This window comes from Cyanistes caeruleus, chromosome 1, assembly GCF_971803275.1.
Source record: "Cyanistes caeruleus chromosome 1, bCyaCae1.hap1.1, whole genome shotgun sequence".
Taxonomy (NCBI): Eukaryota; Metazoa; Chordata; class Aves; order Passeriformes; family Paridae; genus Cyanistes; species Cyanistes caeruleus.
The window spans coordinates 133,075,113-133,091,288 of NC_141701.1; the positions used below are offsets into that span (position 1 = coordinate 133,075,113).

At 38.1% G+C, this 16,176-nt stretch overlaps 1 protein-coding gene across 14 annotated transcripts in view; it reads left to right on the plus strand.

Annotated features, from left to right (window-relative positions):
• CACNB2 (calcium voltage-gated channel auxiliary subunit beta 2) overlaps positions 1-16,176 on the plus strand; it is a 247,490-nt gene that overhangs the window by 159,690 nt on the left and 71,624 nt on the right. For 11 of the 14 annotated variants that reach the window (XM_086859633.1, XM_086859641.1, XM_086859647.1 and 8 more), the window contains one exon: positions 7,975-8,094. In XM_086859633.1, the coding sequence (XP_086715759.1) occupies positions 7,975-8,094 (120 nt within the window). Of the gene's footprint in view, positions 1-6,547; positions 7,137-7,974; positions 8,095-16,176 lie in introns of those variants that run through there. The other 3 variants (XM_023920205.2, XM_023920206.2, XM_023920211.2) reach the window with 3 other exon arrangements.

Here is a 16,176-nt window from a genome sequence, read left to right on the forward strand (position 1 = left end):
ACTTGATGATCCTTGTGGGTCCCTTTAAACCCAGGATGTTTTATGATTCTGTGAAATAGTAAAATACACGAGAGTTCATTGTATATGCTTAACATCACCATTTTTAATAAGGTAAAAAACAAGAAAGGAAACCCCCAAACCTTCAATTTTTTTATCTGAAGTAGATTAAAATGATAGATTTGAAAACCACATAGGGCCTGTATGTATGGAGATAAAAGATAAAATTCAAGGAAAATAGGTTTTTTTTTTCCATCAGAATTCTCCACTGGTAACAGAATTTCATGTTGAATTTTCAAGGAAGCTATTTTTAAGTATGCAGAAAATCTTAATGACTTGAACCAAAATCCCAGATAAAAATATACTGACGATCTGGAACACAGAATCTAAATTGGCACTTTTAACTGAGCTGAGACAAATTGGGATGATGGTTGCCATGCTTTCCTGCAAATTCTTTCCTTTTCTAGTTTTCTGTTTTCTTGTTGACATCCCAGATGTGTTTTCCATTTTTCATCTTTTTTACTGTCCACTTCTAATTTCGTGGCTGACCCAATCTTTGTCTTTCTGTCTGTGCTCTTATATCAACACATAGCATTTTATATAGTCTAAATTTTTTTTTCCTGAGTTGCCTTTCCGCAATTTAAAATCATTTCTTCGTTGTATTTGCTGCTTAATAATAAATACAGTCAAAGTTATATTTCCATTTTTTCCTTAAAACCTTTAATTTTTAAGTCCCTTCTGGCCCAGTAAATAGCACCACAGGTCAACTTGTTACTACTAAGTCTGATTTACCTTTACCTAAGGTCTTAAACATATAGTCAAGTTACCAGAGTTTTCAAAAGTTGCCATGAGTCAATCAAAATGTATTAATATCCATGTGTGTGCTGACAGTCTGAGACAGAAGTGAGATGATTTAGGTTCATGCTGCTTGCAATCATTACCTTGGTGTATTTTTCTTCCTTTGACACCTGTCTCCAAGTCGTTCCACTGGCAACATCTTAGTTCTGTCATTGCTCTGACTTTATAGCTCAGAATCATTAATAGTTTAGTGCCATTCTCTAGAGCAAATCAATTGTCTCAAAACATCAAATTTCATTCATTTTCCTTTAATTTGAGGGATTTTTTCTGTTTCATTTTTTAAAGGTATCAATTGTGTGATTATATTATTGATAAAGCTTTTTTTAAAAATTAATTTGGAGACCACCTTCTATTTCTGTCATTGCCCTCTTCCTCAAAAACCCTTTCTCTTATTTCATAAATGTGAGAATCTGTCTACCAGAATACACAGAGCTATCAGATTATCCTCCTTCAGAGGCTTTCACGGAACTAATCTCTGCCATAATACATATATGAAACTTACTTAAAGAACAACCCACTGTGGTTATGCAAGAGATGAGTCATAATGCTGGTATTGAATATTTAAAAATGCTTTATTTTCATTTGCATTGCTACCTTGATCCCTTTGTTACACCTTTGTTGTTTTTTTCTGCCCATATTCTCTCAGCCTTTAGATTGCAAGCTCTTTTAGGCAGTGTTTGTCATTCACTTTGTGACTGTGCAATGCCAAGCACAATATGGTCTCAAGGAGTTTTCCATCTTAGACTTTTTTTTAAAAAAGACAGGTAAACTAACACACCAGAGTATCTGACAGATTTAGGAAAAGTTTGGCTCTAATTATGAGGGCTCTATTTGTTTGCTAACTAGGCCGAGCTCTGCAGCTGCCTTTTTGCATATTTTCAAAGATTTTCTGAGGAGTCTCCGTGAAAAGACCATCATTCCTCTAAAAATACCTACCTATTCCACTTTTTCTTAGTGAAACAACATAGAAGCAAACATTTAGGCTAATACCATGAAATGTGACTGCAAATGTGTGGGTTTCCTTGGTGTGGGGGGGTTATTTTGGTTTTGTTGTTTTGATTTTTCCTGATAAAATACCAGGTACAGCTGTTTCCCAGGTACAGTCTTCTGCAAACCTTAGGAATTGTTTTAAAAAGCTCTGCTTTCAGGCAGCTGTCGATTGGATTAGTGCCTTGCAGACCTTTTAATGGCGAGCTAGATGCAGCGATCAAGCTTGCCAAAGTCATGTTAAGGGTAAAGAGAAGACTGATTTCCTATATAATCTCCTTTTTAATCACATTGCCACCCGAAAGCTCCCAGCTGTTCTGAAATTTCAGTCCTGTGATTTGAACATCCCCCATGGCTGTAGATACCATAGCAATGCCACATTAGCTCTGAAGAACAACAAAAACATTGTAATCAACATTCAGTTTGGTTTTTAAATGCAAACATAGCAGGGTGTTTCAATGCCTACTTCAATGCCAGTAGGAGCTGGTAGCCCTCCTTGGATAGTAATTGTCTATTTACATGTAAATTTTGTGGCACTGCACTGCAGGGTGCATGCCAAGAACCAGGGAAGACATCAGGACTAGACTTTGCCAGGTTGTGAAGCATCCCTGACCCATACACAAGGAAGTAACAATTCCTGTTTGATAGTGCCTTAATGAAAATATAGACTCTCCTTTTTCCTTTGCTAAAAGGTGTTTCTACAGTTTTTCAGACACTTCAAACATACCTTGCAAAAAATTAATTGAATTAAATTTGGTCTTTCTAAAAATTCTACCCTCAAATAATTAACATCTATATAATATTATGTAGCATTCTCAGAGCAGTGTTTATGTGTTTTCTTCAACGTAATTCAAAATAATGACATTAGACAGCAGAAGAAAACTTCATAGATAAGAAATTTTCACGTTCACCATCTGTGGTCCCTCTGCCAAACTGAAGTCCCCTCTACTCATGCTGCATTTGTGGGAGAGCTTCTGACTTCTGACTCTAGCTCATGTTTTTCAGATTGATCAGTTTAGGATGAAACAACAGTCTGTATTCCTTGGTCAGCAGCTTTACTTCATACTAAACTTTGACTTTTCACATTTTGCCTTTGTTCTGAATCGATTTTAAAATATTTTAAAGAGAAATTAACATTTTATGGAAATAACTCTTTTTCTGTACTGTAGTTCATAGCAAACAAGAAGGAGTTGCACATCACAAGGACATCATATACTACCTCAAATCATGGGATTTGTGGGATGTGTGATACCATTCTTACGACTGCCACAGGATAAGAACATAAGCAGTTAACAATATCTCTTTATAAATTCTGAATATTGAAGTGATTTAAAAGTGTCATTAGCATTAAGTGAATGAAAAACTGAAAAATATATCTCAGAGAAGACCCCACTTGTGACATCCACTGCTATAAATTAAGGGTTTTATATATGTATGCAGTCACATGCATTTCTTTATCCTTAGTAAAATCTTAATAAATGCTTGCTTGCTGCTTCATGCCTTCACTTAATAAATAACAATGTGAAAAGTCTTTACTTGAAGGAACTTGCTTGATCTTTCTAAGAAGATAATTATTTGAGAATTTTCAGTAATCTGGAAAATTATCTGTTCTAATGATATTTAATTCGTAACTGGATTGAAGTTAGTCATGGTTGAAGTTAGTCATGGTACTCAGATTGGTTTTTTTCTTTAAGGGAAAAGCACAATGTAAAGGCCATGACTGAATTGGTGAGAGTAGAGATGGCTGTATTAACCCAGTGAAAATTTAGCAGTCAAAATCTGTACATCAGCTCCAACTGTACTGATCAAAGCTAAGCAGGGATACAGAAAACTAACAAGAAAAATAAGAGATCTAGAGGCACTACCAAATTTACCCAAACAGTTCCTGCAAGTAAACAGAAATAATAAGGAAACACGTTTTACTTCAGGGACTCAGGCTCCTAAAGATGATGCTCTTCTGCAATACTAAAAAAATTACACATTTATGGTCTTGAAGGAAAAGGAGCTCAAATATGATCACATATGACCACTAGTGGTGTGAAAAGTATGAGTTTGCACTGTAAGAATAGCTTATAGAAGCTACTCTAATAAGGTAAGTGGTAGGATAATTGGAAAATATTTGTCAAACATGTTATTAAAGTAGGAATTTATTTTACAAACAAACTGGGCCTGTAAACCTGAAAAGTAAGGAATAAAATAAAAAGAATAAATAGATGGAATAATTATTAACATGAATTTTCTCACTTTTATTAGACAGTTTCCCATGAAAAATGAGGAATTGGGGGCTGCAGTAACATATATTACATACAGATATTACTGCTGCTCTTCCATATTGCAATGGAAGGAGATGGAGACATGAAGAATTTCAAAGACTGCATTTCAGAAGCTCTTGGGAAGAGATTTGTGCTGTTTTCCAGAGTAACTTAAAAAAACTTCTGTTACCCAGGGAGGAAATGTAGTTTCCTTAGTTGTCATGAATGGACAATGCACATCCACTTTTCATTATTTTTAATTTTTTTTAATAGTCAAGGTATTTCTATTATAGTTTCATCATAGTTTTTGTAGAGGTTTAATTTTTTATCATCTTAATGTGATTGAATGCATTCTTAGCTTATATAAAAATACTCAGAAGTTTACACAATTTATTAAATGTAATGGTATGTTCCTCCTTTTCCTGTATTATCCAGCTGTGAGGTTTTTTTCCATAGTCAAAAAAGCGAAGAAGCTTCCAGCCTTCCCTTTCCACAGAAAATTTACATGACCATGTCTGTACCACAGGGAAAATAAATGTAATACTGAGTTTGAGTCATGCAATTTGTCAATGTAATTAAAATAAATGGAATCACTCTGCTTTTTGGATGTTTGTTAGGACTGTGGCCAGCACAAGACATGATAAGCACTGTAAATGATCTCTGTGGCCGGGAAGATGAAATTCAAATTTTAGCAATTCCAGCCTGACACAAAGGGCATTTTGCCCACTTAGGGGAGATAGGAATTATGTTTCTGTGCTTCATGATTTTCTTTATAGGGTGAGGACTGGTTAGGTAGTACCCCTTTTGGACAGCAGCATGAAGGACAGTAAAAGTGATGCTATGCCATTTGGTCAGTGTCAAATATTGTATGTTCCCTACAGAAGTGCTGTAGGAAGCAAACACCCCACACTGTCCTATGATCTCCTGTCAGCCTTAATGACTGCTTTGTTTGTTTTCCTCTTAAAGGCAGAGTTGCTTTGGGGTTGGTTTATGGCACCATTCCTCATGGCAGCAGAGTGGCACCAAGGAGCTGCAGTGCTGGTGGGGAAGGGTTTGGATGGGCCCTTTCCTAGAAGGATTGAGTGTTGAGGGACTGCAGAGTGTCCTGGGGGCTGGGACTCTGGGGGAGCTCATCATGGTCTCAGCTTTCATTAGTGCTAACGTCAGTGGTTTTGTCCACAGCCACTGGTGTGTCAGCCATAACTAGATTTAAACGCTTCACTAAACTTCTGCTTGTTGATGCTCATCTTTTCCCACTATGTCCATTGGCAGCTGCATCAGAAATTGTGGCAAAGGGAAATTTTAAAGAACAGCAAAGTTTGACAGGCTTTGGGGCGGATATTTTCTTTACAGACAAGATACTTTAAAAAATGCAATAAAATTTAAGTGTATTTTACTTTGATTTCTGCTCCTATTGCTCTAGCTCAGGAAACATTTTAGTTTTGAACAATCACCATAACTTAGCAGATGTATCTGAACTCCTGAAAAACAAAATATTCCTTGGAGAATAATTTTCTTTTTGTCAGTTCAAAGACAGCTTATTAAATTCCTATTAAATGCTGTAAGTATTATGGGATTCAGGAAGGAAATGTAAAAGATTTGTAAAGTTAAAAAGTATATTTATTTAGAACTGTGAGTTTAGTGACAACTGTTGTTTGCTCTAACAATGATGAAATGTAGGCTGCTGCATCACTTGTGATGGGCAGTTTGATTGTTACACAGACATAAATCATGGCAGGATTCGATCATTCCTGAGATATGCTGACATACTGCAGCTTGTGCATAACCACTGTTCTCAGCTGTAGTCTCTATTCGCTGTTTTTCTTGTAATACTGAATTGATATCAAAGGCAGGCACTGCAGTCATCTACAGCGATCTTTTTCACCTGGATTGTTGCACGTCCATCAGTAAATTGTAAATGCTCTAGGAAAACCTGCCTTGGCATGTCACTCCCGTGTCAGTTTATTACAGAGTAGAGGATGATTCTGAAAAGCAGAATAGTGAAATGTAAGGTTTTCTTTGGCTTTTGTCATATTAGGATCTAATATTTATGTGTCATGTGGTATGTTGCAGTTATTCTTTGCTCCTTTCCTCTGCTAATGTCAGAAAAAATAGACGCAGTAACCAGGGGGTTAAATTCCCACTCAACAGGCATATTTTTGGTTTCTGTAAGGGAGCTGTGAGTGGAGCTCAGTGCTTTGCAGCGCAGGGCAGCACTCCGGGACAGAAGCAAGCATCCAAGGGAAATGTGGCTGGCAGCAGACATCCATGACGGGAACGAGACACTGTACCAGCTCTTCCAGTTTCACAGGGACCTCGCGTTTTCCAGCTGTTTACCCTTGAGATGTAAAATGGCAATTTGGCATAGGCTAACAGCCCGGTGTGATGTGAGCATCTGCGTAAAAGGCTGCACATATGGAGCATGCCCAGTGGTATGAACAGCCTGTTACCCCACCCCCAGCCAATCTAGGAAGAGATGAAATGAACTTTGCACTTGCAAATGTCACTGAATACATTTTGCACAGGATTTTAAAAGGTTCTTTTACAAGCACTATTTTTAACAGCCAAATCCGCCCCCCAAAACAGAAGGGAAAAAGCCCTAGGTATTTTTCTGTGATCGATCTCAGTTTATGATCAGCATCTCTCACAATATTTCTGAAGCTGGTTTTATTTTATGCTTTTATCATTGAAGTTGAGATTTTTGGAGGTGGTGTGGATTTTTGGGAGTTTTTTTGAATTTTTTTTTTTTCTTTTTTTCCTACTGGCATGAGAAAATTTGAGAATTTAATTGCAGTAGAATACTTGGAAACAGTGAGGCTGGAAGCTTGAAAGGCAGAGGGAAGAGAAGGAAGGCTCTCACAGCAGAGCATGGATAGGAAAGGAGCTGTGATTCTGCAGTGCTCAGTGTGCACATGTTTTATGAGATCAGTGCCGGGCGCTGCAGCTGCGGACACTAACTGAGCTGTCTGGCTAATGAAGGCCACCTGGATCAGGCTTCTGAAAAGAGCCAAAGGAGGACGTCTGAAGAATTCTGATATCTGTGTAAGCCCTGCGTTTTCCTTATCACCTTATATTGTATGTATTGCTAAGAGGGAGAGAAAAAAGGCGGTGAGGAGAGGACAGTTGTTTTCATTCTGATTGAATTACCAGAACACTGTTTTGTATGCAGGGTGATGCAGAGGGAAAGCAGAGCTGTCATTATTTATAGAGCTTTTCTGGCATTGTGGCTGCTTCCATTGTGGTGATACAGGGACATGTGTTGAGTCCAGACGGATTTTATTAGTTGGAAGTTGATTTGTGGTCATTTGCATGTTTTGCTGAGGGGCAGAGATGGATATGAGCCATTTGCTGTTCCGATGGGGAAAGTGTGTCAGGTAAAGCGGCTGCCCTAAAATAAAAATGCATAGCAGCAGTACAATATCTTAGCAGTGATATTGTGTAATGGTAATTATTGATACTGAATTTCCATTTTGATTATAGAAAGTCTGTTTGCTTGCTATTTCTGTCACTGTTTAGAGTTCTAATTTTTATGGAGCCATCCTTGAAGCTGCTGTGTGTCCTTCAGCCCTGCACTGCACCAGTGCTGTAACTCTCCAGAGAAACTGGCTCTGCTTGCTGAAAAGCACACAAATAGGAGTGCAGAGATAGAGCAGGAAGTAAAACACTGGAGAAGACACTTGCACTTTTTGAAAGTTTCCCAAAGAAAATGTTTACCTAGCCTTAATTTCTACTAAGTGAATTTCCCTTTTGGGCGGTTAGTCTCTTTTCTGGGATGCAGAAGTAAGAGAAAAGGCAAGGTGTATAACCACTTCTACTTTATTTTATTATTTTTTTAAACATTGAGGGAACTTGTGACATTATTTTTCCTTCTCTTTTGCAGGGTTCGGCGGACTCCTACACCAGCCGTCCATCTGATTCAGATGTATCTCTGGAAGAAGATAGGGAAGCAGTGCGGAGAGAGGCAGAGCGACAGGCCCAGGCACAGCTGGAAAAAGCAAAGGTAAGGTGTTGTTTCATGTTACAAACTCACAAAATGCTCGGCTTTAAAGCAGGGGTTGAAACAAAATGATTTTTAAGATCCATTCTAACCCAAACCATTCCATGATTCTTTGTCTTCTCATCCATTAGTGATAAAATGTTTTTAATGTGTTAACATACAGATTAGATCTCTTATAAATATTCCAGACAGCATTTGAAAATACATGCTCCATGAAAAATCACTTAGAATCAGTTTTCTCTGTAACAGGCACTCCACTGACTTATGTATTTCAGAACATTCTTATTTAAATGTGTGCATTTCTTCTTTTATTAAGTATACACATTTGTTGCAGGGTATAGAGTCAATGATATGACTTCTTACTGAAGATGTAACTGAAAGTTTGCTCATGGATTCCCAGGGCACTTAATGCTTTTACAGTGTCAAAAATCAGCCCTCAAACATCCTGTTCATCTCACATCAATGAAGGATCAGTCCCTACAAGTCATATGTAAATAGGGAGAATCTGTTACAAGGGTGTTTTTTTCCTAAAAACTACACTGACTTTCTTTACAATCTGTGTGCTGAGTTACCCCGTGGGTCATGTGCTGTAGGTCTTCAGATTTCTCCTCTCTCCATACTGCTGGCAGATAGTGACAATGTAGTAAGAAAATACTAAAGGAGCTTTAGGTTTTGCTTTCTGTTTATGTGTTTTCCATGAGATGTATTTAGGACTGTGAAGCTTTTAGCAGTGAAAGTGATGGGCTTGTTTCTCTTTCATCTGTGCTCCATCTTTAAATAATACTGCACCTATAAAAACTGTGCTCATCTTAATTATTATCATTCATTTATCACTTCATTCCAGTTTTTTGTATGCTACCTGCCAGGTTTAAATGCATTACCGTTTCTCAAAATCTGTTTTTTGTTCTAATATATTTAAATACACCATTGAGATCCCCCCTTTGATCTACCTGATCTACTTTTTTCCCTCACTTTCTCTCTGAGTCCCCTCCTCCATTTTGCCTTGTTTTTTTAATTCTTTATCTCCTTTCCATCTTCTATTCCATTCAATTCTCCACCGCCAGCTTTACCTCTGCCCATTTATGCCACCTGTTTTACAAGGGCTTTTCAGAAATCTTTGAGTCCAGATCACTGAGCTCTGTAGCTGATGGTGTGGTGAGGACCAGCTCTCTTGTTAAATAATACAGTACTATACGCACAAGCAGACATCTTCATCAGGCCAGAAAACCTAAATAGGGAAGCCAAAAATGGTTTTTTGAAAATGTAATTGGTAACTGATATTTAATAAGAGCTCCTACAGCAGCTTTTTAATGAGCTGCTGGAATGTGCCAAATGTAGGAGATGCTGAACATCTCTTTGAAGTTGGTTCTTGCTGTTCTGGGATCAGTGTAGCAGAAACTCAACAGAAGCAGCTCACTTCTTCCCTTCAGCCTTGTATCTCAGAGATTGCTGATTGTAGTCAGGAGCTTCAGTTTTATCAGGGGTGGGTTTTGCTAGTTTGAGGTTTTTTTGCTCCTGGGAAAGATGATAAGGGCTGCTCTGAAATTCAGGTGAAGTTTTGAATTTTATCAGTAAATGCACAATCTTTAAAAGAGGAGTTGAAGTAATAGTATCTTGCAGACTAATCAGGGTAGCAGTGCAGTGCTTACTGCTGAACTGATGCATCCCTTAGCAATGAGTAAATCTATGCGAGTGTTGCTATGGGAATTTGGCTTACTGATGCTGGCTTGAATACATGGACAGCCCTTATGTAATATTCATGACCTCTAGCACAGCTGCCATTGTAGTTTGTAGAGAAACTGCTAGCAGACCTTGACTTCTAAAAGCTGTATTTCTATACATAAAACCAATGTTCCCACTCCAGCTGGCATGAGATATAGTCTCTAGGTCTGACACCGTCTGAAGCTGTAAGACAACTTGTGAACAGTCAAAGTAGTAAAGGCACTGCCAAAACCAACCTGCTGTAACAATTGTTATTCCAGTCATAGAAAACACAAAATTAGTTATTTAAATATTTTTTCCTTTAAAATTGATTGAGGCTGGAAGTGGATTAGCATTTTTGTTTCTCTAGTCAAATGTTAATAGGCATTCCAGGATGTAATTTATGGAAACAATTTTATGTAGAGGCTGTAGCAGTATAATATTTAGTCTAGTGTAGTATTTAAATTAATACTACTAAATAAAATATTATGTACAACTGGTGCTTTTGTTTGAAATAATTGGTTAAAAATGTGTTTAAATTAAGCCTAACTTGGTAGATGTAAAATATGACAGGGTGTGTTTTTTTGCCTTTATTGGTGGTTTAGTTCATCACTTCCCCAAAACGTGGTAAAATTAATAAAGCAATATTTGCTGGTGGTGCCTCCTGGCTGCTGTCAGCCCCCAGACCTGTTTGCCACAGGCTGCAGGTTCACTGCCTGCTCTCCAGGGCTTCCTCGCCTTTGCCCTGACCGACTTCAGGCAGAGCCAAGTGACAGAGCTGCTTTAACTTTTGCCTTTTCTCATGGTGAGAGGAAGTGTTGCTCCTAAATAAAATCATTACAAATGTATTTGTCATAGGAATTGGAAGAGGGTGACACACATGAATAATGCAGTGATGGAGGAAAGATGATAGTGAATTAAGGGTAGATAAAAAACTATTGAACTGTGTCACACAGTTAATGAAAACAGTTAAATGACATCCATTTTCCTTTATTACAGCTGGGGAAAACACCTTAAAGTGAAGACAAAAATATAGTGACAGAGAACACAGTGCCAAATTGTTAGGACAATTTTAAGATTTTAAAATTTGGATTTTTATAGCATCTAAGTGTCTATGTGACATAAAGCTGGAATGTATTTCTGATACCTATCCAAACAGGGAAAATAAAAGCAAATAAGCTTGTAAGGAAATGCACGTTCTGGCCACTTTTATTTATTTCCTTCTTTATTTAATACAGGCATTGCTTTTCTGGAGAATGGTTAAGCATATTTTGCTGACTCACTTTGGCATGTGACTTACTGTAAGGAAGGTGGGGCCATGGGCGCATGTTCAGAGTCATCCAGGGACAGAAAATTAAGAGGCAGCTGATGAGGCTACCTGTAGGCCAAGCATCTGCTCCTGAGGGAAGAAGATCTGAAATGAAGCTGTTAAGCTTGAAGCTGAGATGAAATGTTCTTGATTAGAATAGTTTAGCAATAAAAATGCAAAAAGGCTGGGATTTGGTTTTTCGTTGTTACTTTTGTTGGTTTTAAATAGGAAAAAAAATATCAAGGCATTGAGGATTTCCTCAGTGTTCTCACAAACCATAACATGTGCGTAGTCTAGGATAAAAAGAGAGGACCTGTGTTGTGCCCGGGTAGGGTATGCTAATAGTATCCAAATCTAAGGACTTCTGGTGGTCTTTCCTGAGTTTGCCATTTCCACAAAAACATGAATCTTCAGCACTGACAAGCCAAAAAAATAATGTCTTTAATTGTGTTTAGCACTAATAATTTAAGAATTGTCATTTCTATAATCGAAAAAGCTTTTTAGCTGTTGAAGGATGATGATTCAAAATAAAAGGTAGTAAGTAAAGTGGTTTTTTTGTCCGTTCTTTGCAAGTATTTAATTAAATATTCCTTAAAATATTGCATCAGGTGGGAGGGATGAGATCAAAGGAAAACTGAAGTACAAGTAATAATAAGAACTTGCAATCCAGTACTAATTGAGCTAAAGTTTGTACGTGAGAAACAGGAGACTTCAGAAATTTTTGGCCTTCTCCAGTGCTGGTAAAATCAGTTCACATATTCTATTGATTTGTTTTGCCACACGTATGTCATATATTTTGAATCTAGTTTTTGACTGAGATATAATTAGCCAGATGTTCTGTAAACCTTTCTTCTCTTCTGCAAAAGTAGCTTCTTTCTTTTCTTCAGGCTCTTCAGATTTTTATATTTTGCCTTTTTTCCTCCCATGGCTTTAGAGCTCCTTATTTAGAAACAGTTTCAACAGAGATCTATAGAATATTTTCAGCATTTTAGAAAATGATTTTTTTTTCAGTTATTTCTAAGTACATTGGGTACAGAAAGTGCCAGTTAAGAATTCAGGTTCTGTTTCTCATCTGGGACTAAGGGACAGCTCTTTGTTCTCTGTTAAGATTGTTCTCAACATCCTGGGGTCCTAAAACTTCTTAAAAGACTACCAAAATCAGACTGTGGCCTTTGAGAAGTCAGTAATTGTTTTCATAATAGGAAATCTCACTTCCCCTCAACTCTGCTTTGTTTGCACTCCGCCTAATGCTCCACTGCTAGCATCCTTTTAGGAGTTTGTAAAAATTTGAAATATATGTAGTTCTAGTTTTAAATGCTGTTAAAATATTTTTTATGTTAAGATGGTGACCCACTGAAATTTTGATACAACATGTCCCTTTTTCTGGGTCTGAAGCAATGATATAAGCTGTCACATTTTGCTTTTTTTGATGTCTGCTGTAGTAGTGGTGATGGCTTGTGACTGTGAGTAATAATGCAATGTGTTTAATGTAATGCATTGCCTCCATGCATGGTTTGGGGACCACAGCTTTGAAATGTGTAGCAGGCTGGGATAATGCCTACATAGCTCCGCGAGGCTGAGGGCATGAAAAAGATTGTCAGATGTAATTATCCAGTGCGGTGTGCCAAGACTAGTTATTTGAGTATTTATTCACTCTCAGACAGGTTTCACAGCCTCAGAATGACCCCATGCTGCTAGCAGGCAGCTGCAGAGCTAGTTGAGGTATGTCTGCTGAAGCTGCAGTAGCATTTTTGACAGGCCAGAAGTGCCCATCACCTTGATGTGCATCCTTATATTATGTCAGCTTGTTCCCTCATGGATATTCTTTCTATTTTCTCTCAATTACCAGAACTTCATGGTGCTGAATAGCATACAAAGCTATAGCAACACAGGACAGTACAGTTAACTGCTGTGTGTGGTAATATTTTTTTCATTGATTTCTTCTCATTTGCCCTTTTGTTTTGGAATATTTTTTGTTGCATGTAATCATTTAGATCACTAATGTTGTATGTCATAGTTGCTGGGATCACGTGAGAGCTGGCACAGTGGTCTAGCTGGAAAAAGAATGAGTTGTTGATCCCAAAGTACAGTTGCAAATCTGGTTGTTGCTTAGCTGCAAGTGAGTTCTGCATTGCTGGATCTGCTCAAATCAGGTTACAGATACTCTTTCTCTTCCATAATTGCTGCTGGTTTTTTTCTTAGGAGTGTAACACTGGGATGTAAAGCAGCTTCCTTTATACTCTCTGTGACCTATAGTTTTTTCTTGTGTATATTCATGATCTATTTTGTCTTTAATTGAAGTGTATGTACTTGTTCTACACTAGTGCCTGCTATAATATTGGTTATTTCCCTAAACAGTTATCGCTTTTTACTGTTGGGCTGCATTGTTAGGGGCTGGAATTTTTCCTTCCAGCGGGGTCTCACGTAACCTGGAATCAAATATTGCAGAGACAGTGCTGTCTCTAATTAGAAGACATCTGTCATCTCCCATTCATACCGTGATTAGAATGATGAAATATGTTTACTAAGTAGCATTTCGTCTTCTGCTTCTTGGGCTTGAGTAGAAACAAAAGAGCGCAGGGATATTAACACAGCCTACTTTTATATACCTAGCTGTAGATACTTTAGTATCCTGGCTTTCTTCACATAATAAGAAAAAGAGAAAAATTGTGTCCAAGGAATGGGCACAATACTGGCATTTTGAGCTTCTGAGGACATCCACAGCTCTTCTGCCTGTTCTTTCACCTGCTGCTTTCACAGGAGCCTGCATCCTTGGTGAGATGTCTTTGTTCTGACTTGTTCTGTATGGTTCAATTACCACATAAAGGGCAGCAGTGACAGTGGTAATTTGTGTGAACCTAAATAACTTCTTTATTAAGAGCAGTGTGAAAGAAGTATTTTAACTAAAGTAGGTGTCATAAGCCAGGTGCAAACATCCTCACCTGGATGTTTTTCTGCTCCTTGTCCCACAGGTCTCTGGCACACCCAGCCAGTGAGCTGTCAGCCTCTGCTGCAGGCTGGTACTGCACAGATAACAGCAGAGGTTCCTGAACCCTCATGTGCCTGCATCCCACCTGTGGCTGCTGAACCACGCTGCAGATAAAGTGTACTCAGGCCAGCCCTCCCTGTGGCTCAGAGGTGGTGGCTGATGGGTCTGGGTGTTGAGCCAAATGCTCATGTGGGGGTCAGCAGAAGCTGCTGAGTGTCATGGGAATCATACAAGAGGATGAGAAGTGGCCTTGGAGATGTTCTCTGTGACTGGTGGGGAGTGTCTAACGTGGGACAGGAGGAATTAAGTTATGCCATTGTAGGCTGCTCAGGCTGGTACAATGGTGAGCAGTTTGGCCAATATCAGATAGAGGTAGATGCTGCTGGTTGCTCTAAGCAAAGTAATTTCCACTTAAGACACATATGACCTGGTTAATTAATTTTCTTGGGGTTTATAGATTTACTTTTTCCATCATCCAAGACAGTAATGTAATCCAAGACACTGTAATCCAGAACTTTATTTCTATCAGCAGCTGTTCCACCTATTAGATGTCATGGATTTTTTAATGGTTAACATATGATTTTTCCTACTTAGAAGGGAATTATGATTCAAAGGTAGAGGGGAAGGTAGGATTCCAGGGCCATTTTTAAAGGTAGCTACAATGTGTGTAATGTTGGAATATAAATGTCTGTGGTTCTGGATCTCTGACTGACCCTGAGATCAGTTCAATTGGTCAGAGCATGTTGCTAATAATGGACTGTTTAATTAAGATTCTTGTGGGTCCCTTCCAACTCTGAAAATCTTGTGAAACTGTAAGCAAGAGCATAATGGAATTGTTAAAGGAGGACATGTACATGTAATTATATCTGTGTGGGTTTATACATGCATATGTACTCATTACATATACCCATATACCCATATACACATCCCTGTGTCTATCTGAGTACACCTTTGGTTCTAAAGTTGCATCTATTAGATAACTATCACTGGTGACCTGAACTGGCCATTTATATTCTGCAGCTTCCTGTTGTGAAACAGTTGGTTTGTATGCAGGGAGAACTGTCATATCACAAGTTTTAACTTGTGCAAAAATTCAAAGGTTTTGTCAGAGAACAAAGTTATCCTGTGATCAGAGCTGGTAGTGGACAGTCATGGGGTTTTTGGAAGCATGAATGAGTCAGAGTAAGGACTTCAGTGCAGGCAACGAGTGTCTCACCATGCAGAGGTGCCCCAGTCCACACTGACACACATGATGTGCCACAGTGTCCTGGAGAAAAACTTGTTTGGACAGCAAAGCCCTGTGCTTTCTGATTCCTGTGCTGAGGGGACTATTTTCCAACCAGTCCAGGAGCTAACCTGATTTCTGTTGGAGCAGACACCTGGCTGATTCGTGTTATTATGCAGGGAAGTACTTGTCGTCTGCAGTGAAAACAAACCTCCAGACAGTTCTTGAGTTCTTGGCAAAGATCTGAATCCCTTTCTTTCTCACTAACTCAACCTCTCAAAAAATAGGAAGAAAGAAGAAAAAAACCTCACAAGTATCTATAGTTTTGGCTATATATATAATCAGGAAAAAAAAAAATGGAAGGAAACTTCAAAAATAATCTCTTTTTTTTCATCATAATTGCAACTTATTTTATAAAATTACATGCAAGATGCCAAGGAGTTCTAACTATAGGTAGCATTAAAGTGCTTTGATACAAAATTAGACTGACATTAGATGCCAATTCTAAAGTGTTTCCTTTGGAAAACTTAATATTAGTTACATAAACTAGTCACTGGTTGTATAAAACTTAAAAAAAGTAAGTAGGAACTCAGAGTAATCCTGTACTATCTGGGAGAAGGATACTCTGTGTTCCCATGTTAAGAACATTTTAAGTGCAAAACTCAGCTTGAACTAATGAAGAGTGTCTAGATTCCGTGTAATTCAGAGTATTAGAGGAATTACTTAAAAATGAAGATTCAGAGAGGTCACACTGATGCTTTTCTGCTTGTGTTTTGGATATTTTCTGTATGTGTTCCTGCCATCTTTTTGTCTATATTCTGTGTAGAGCCAGTGCATATCCTAGAGCAAAAAACTTCCCCT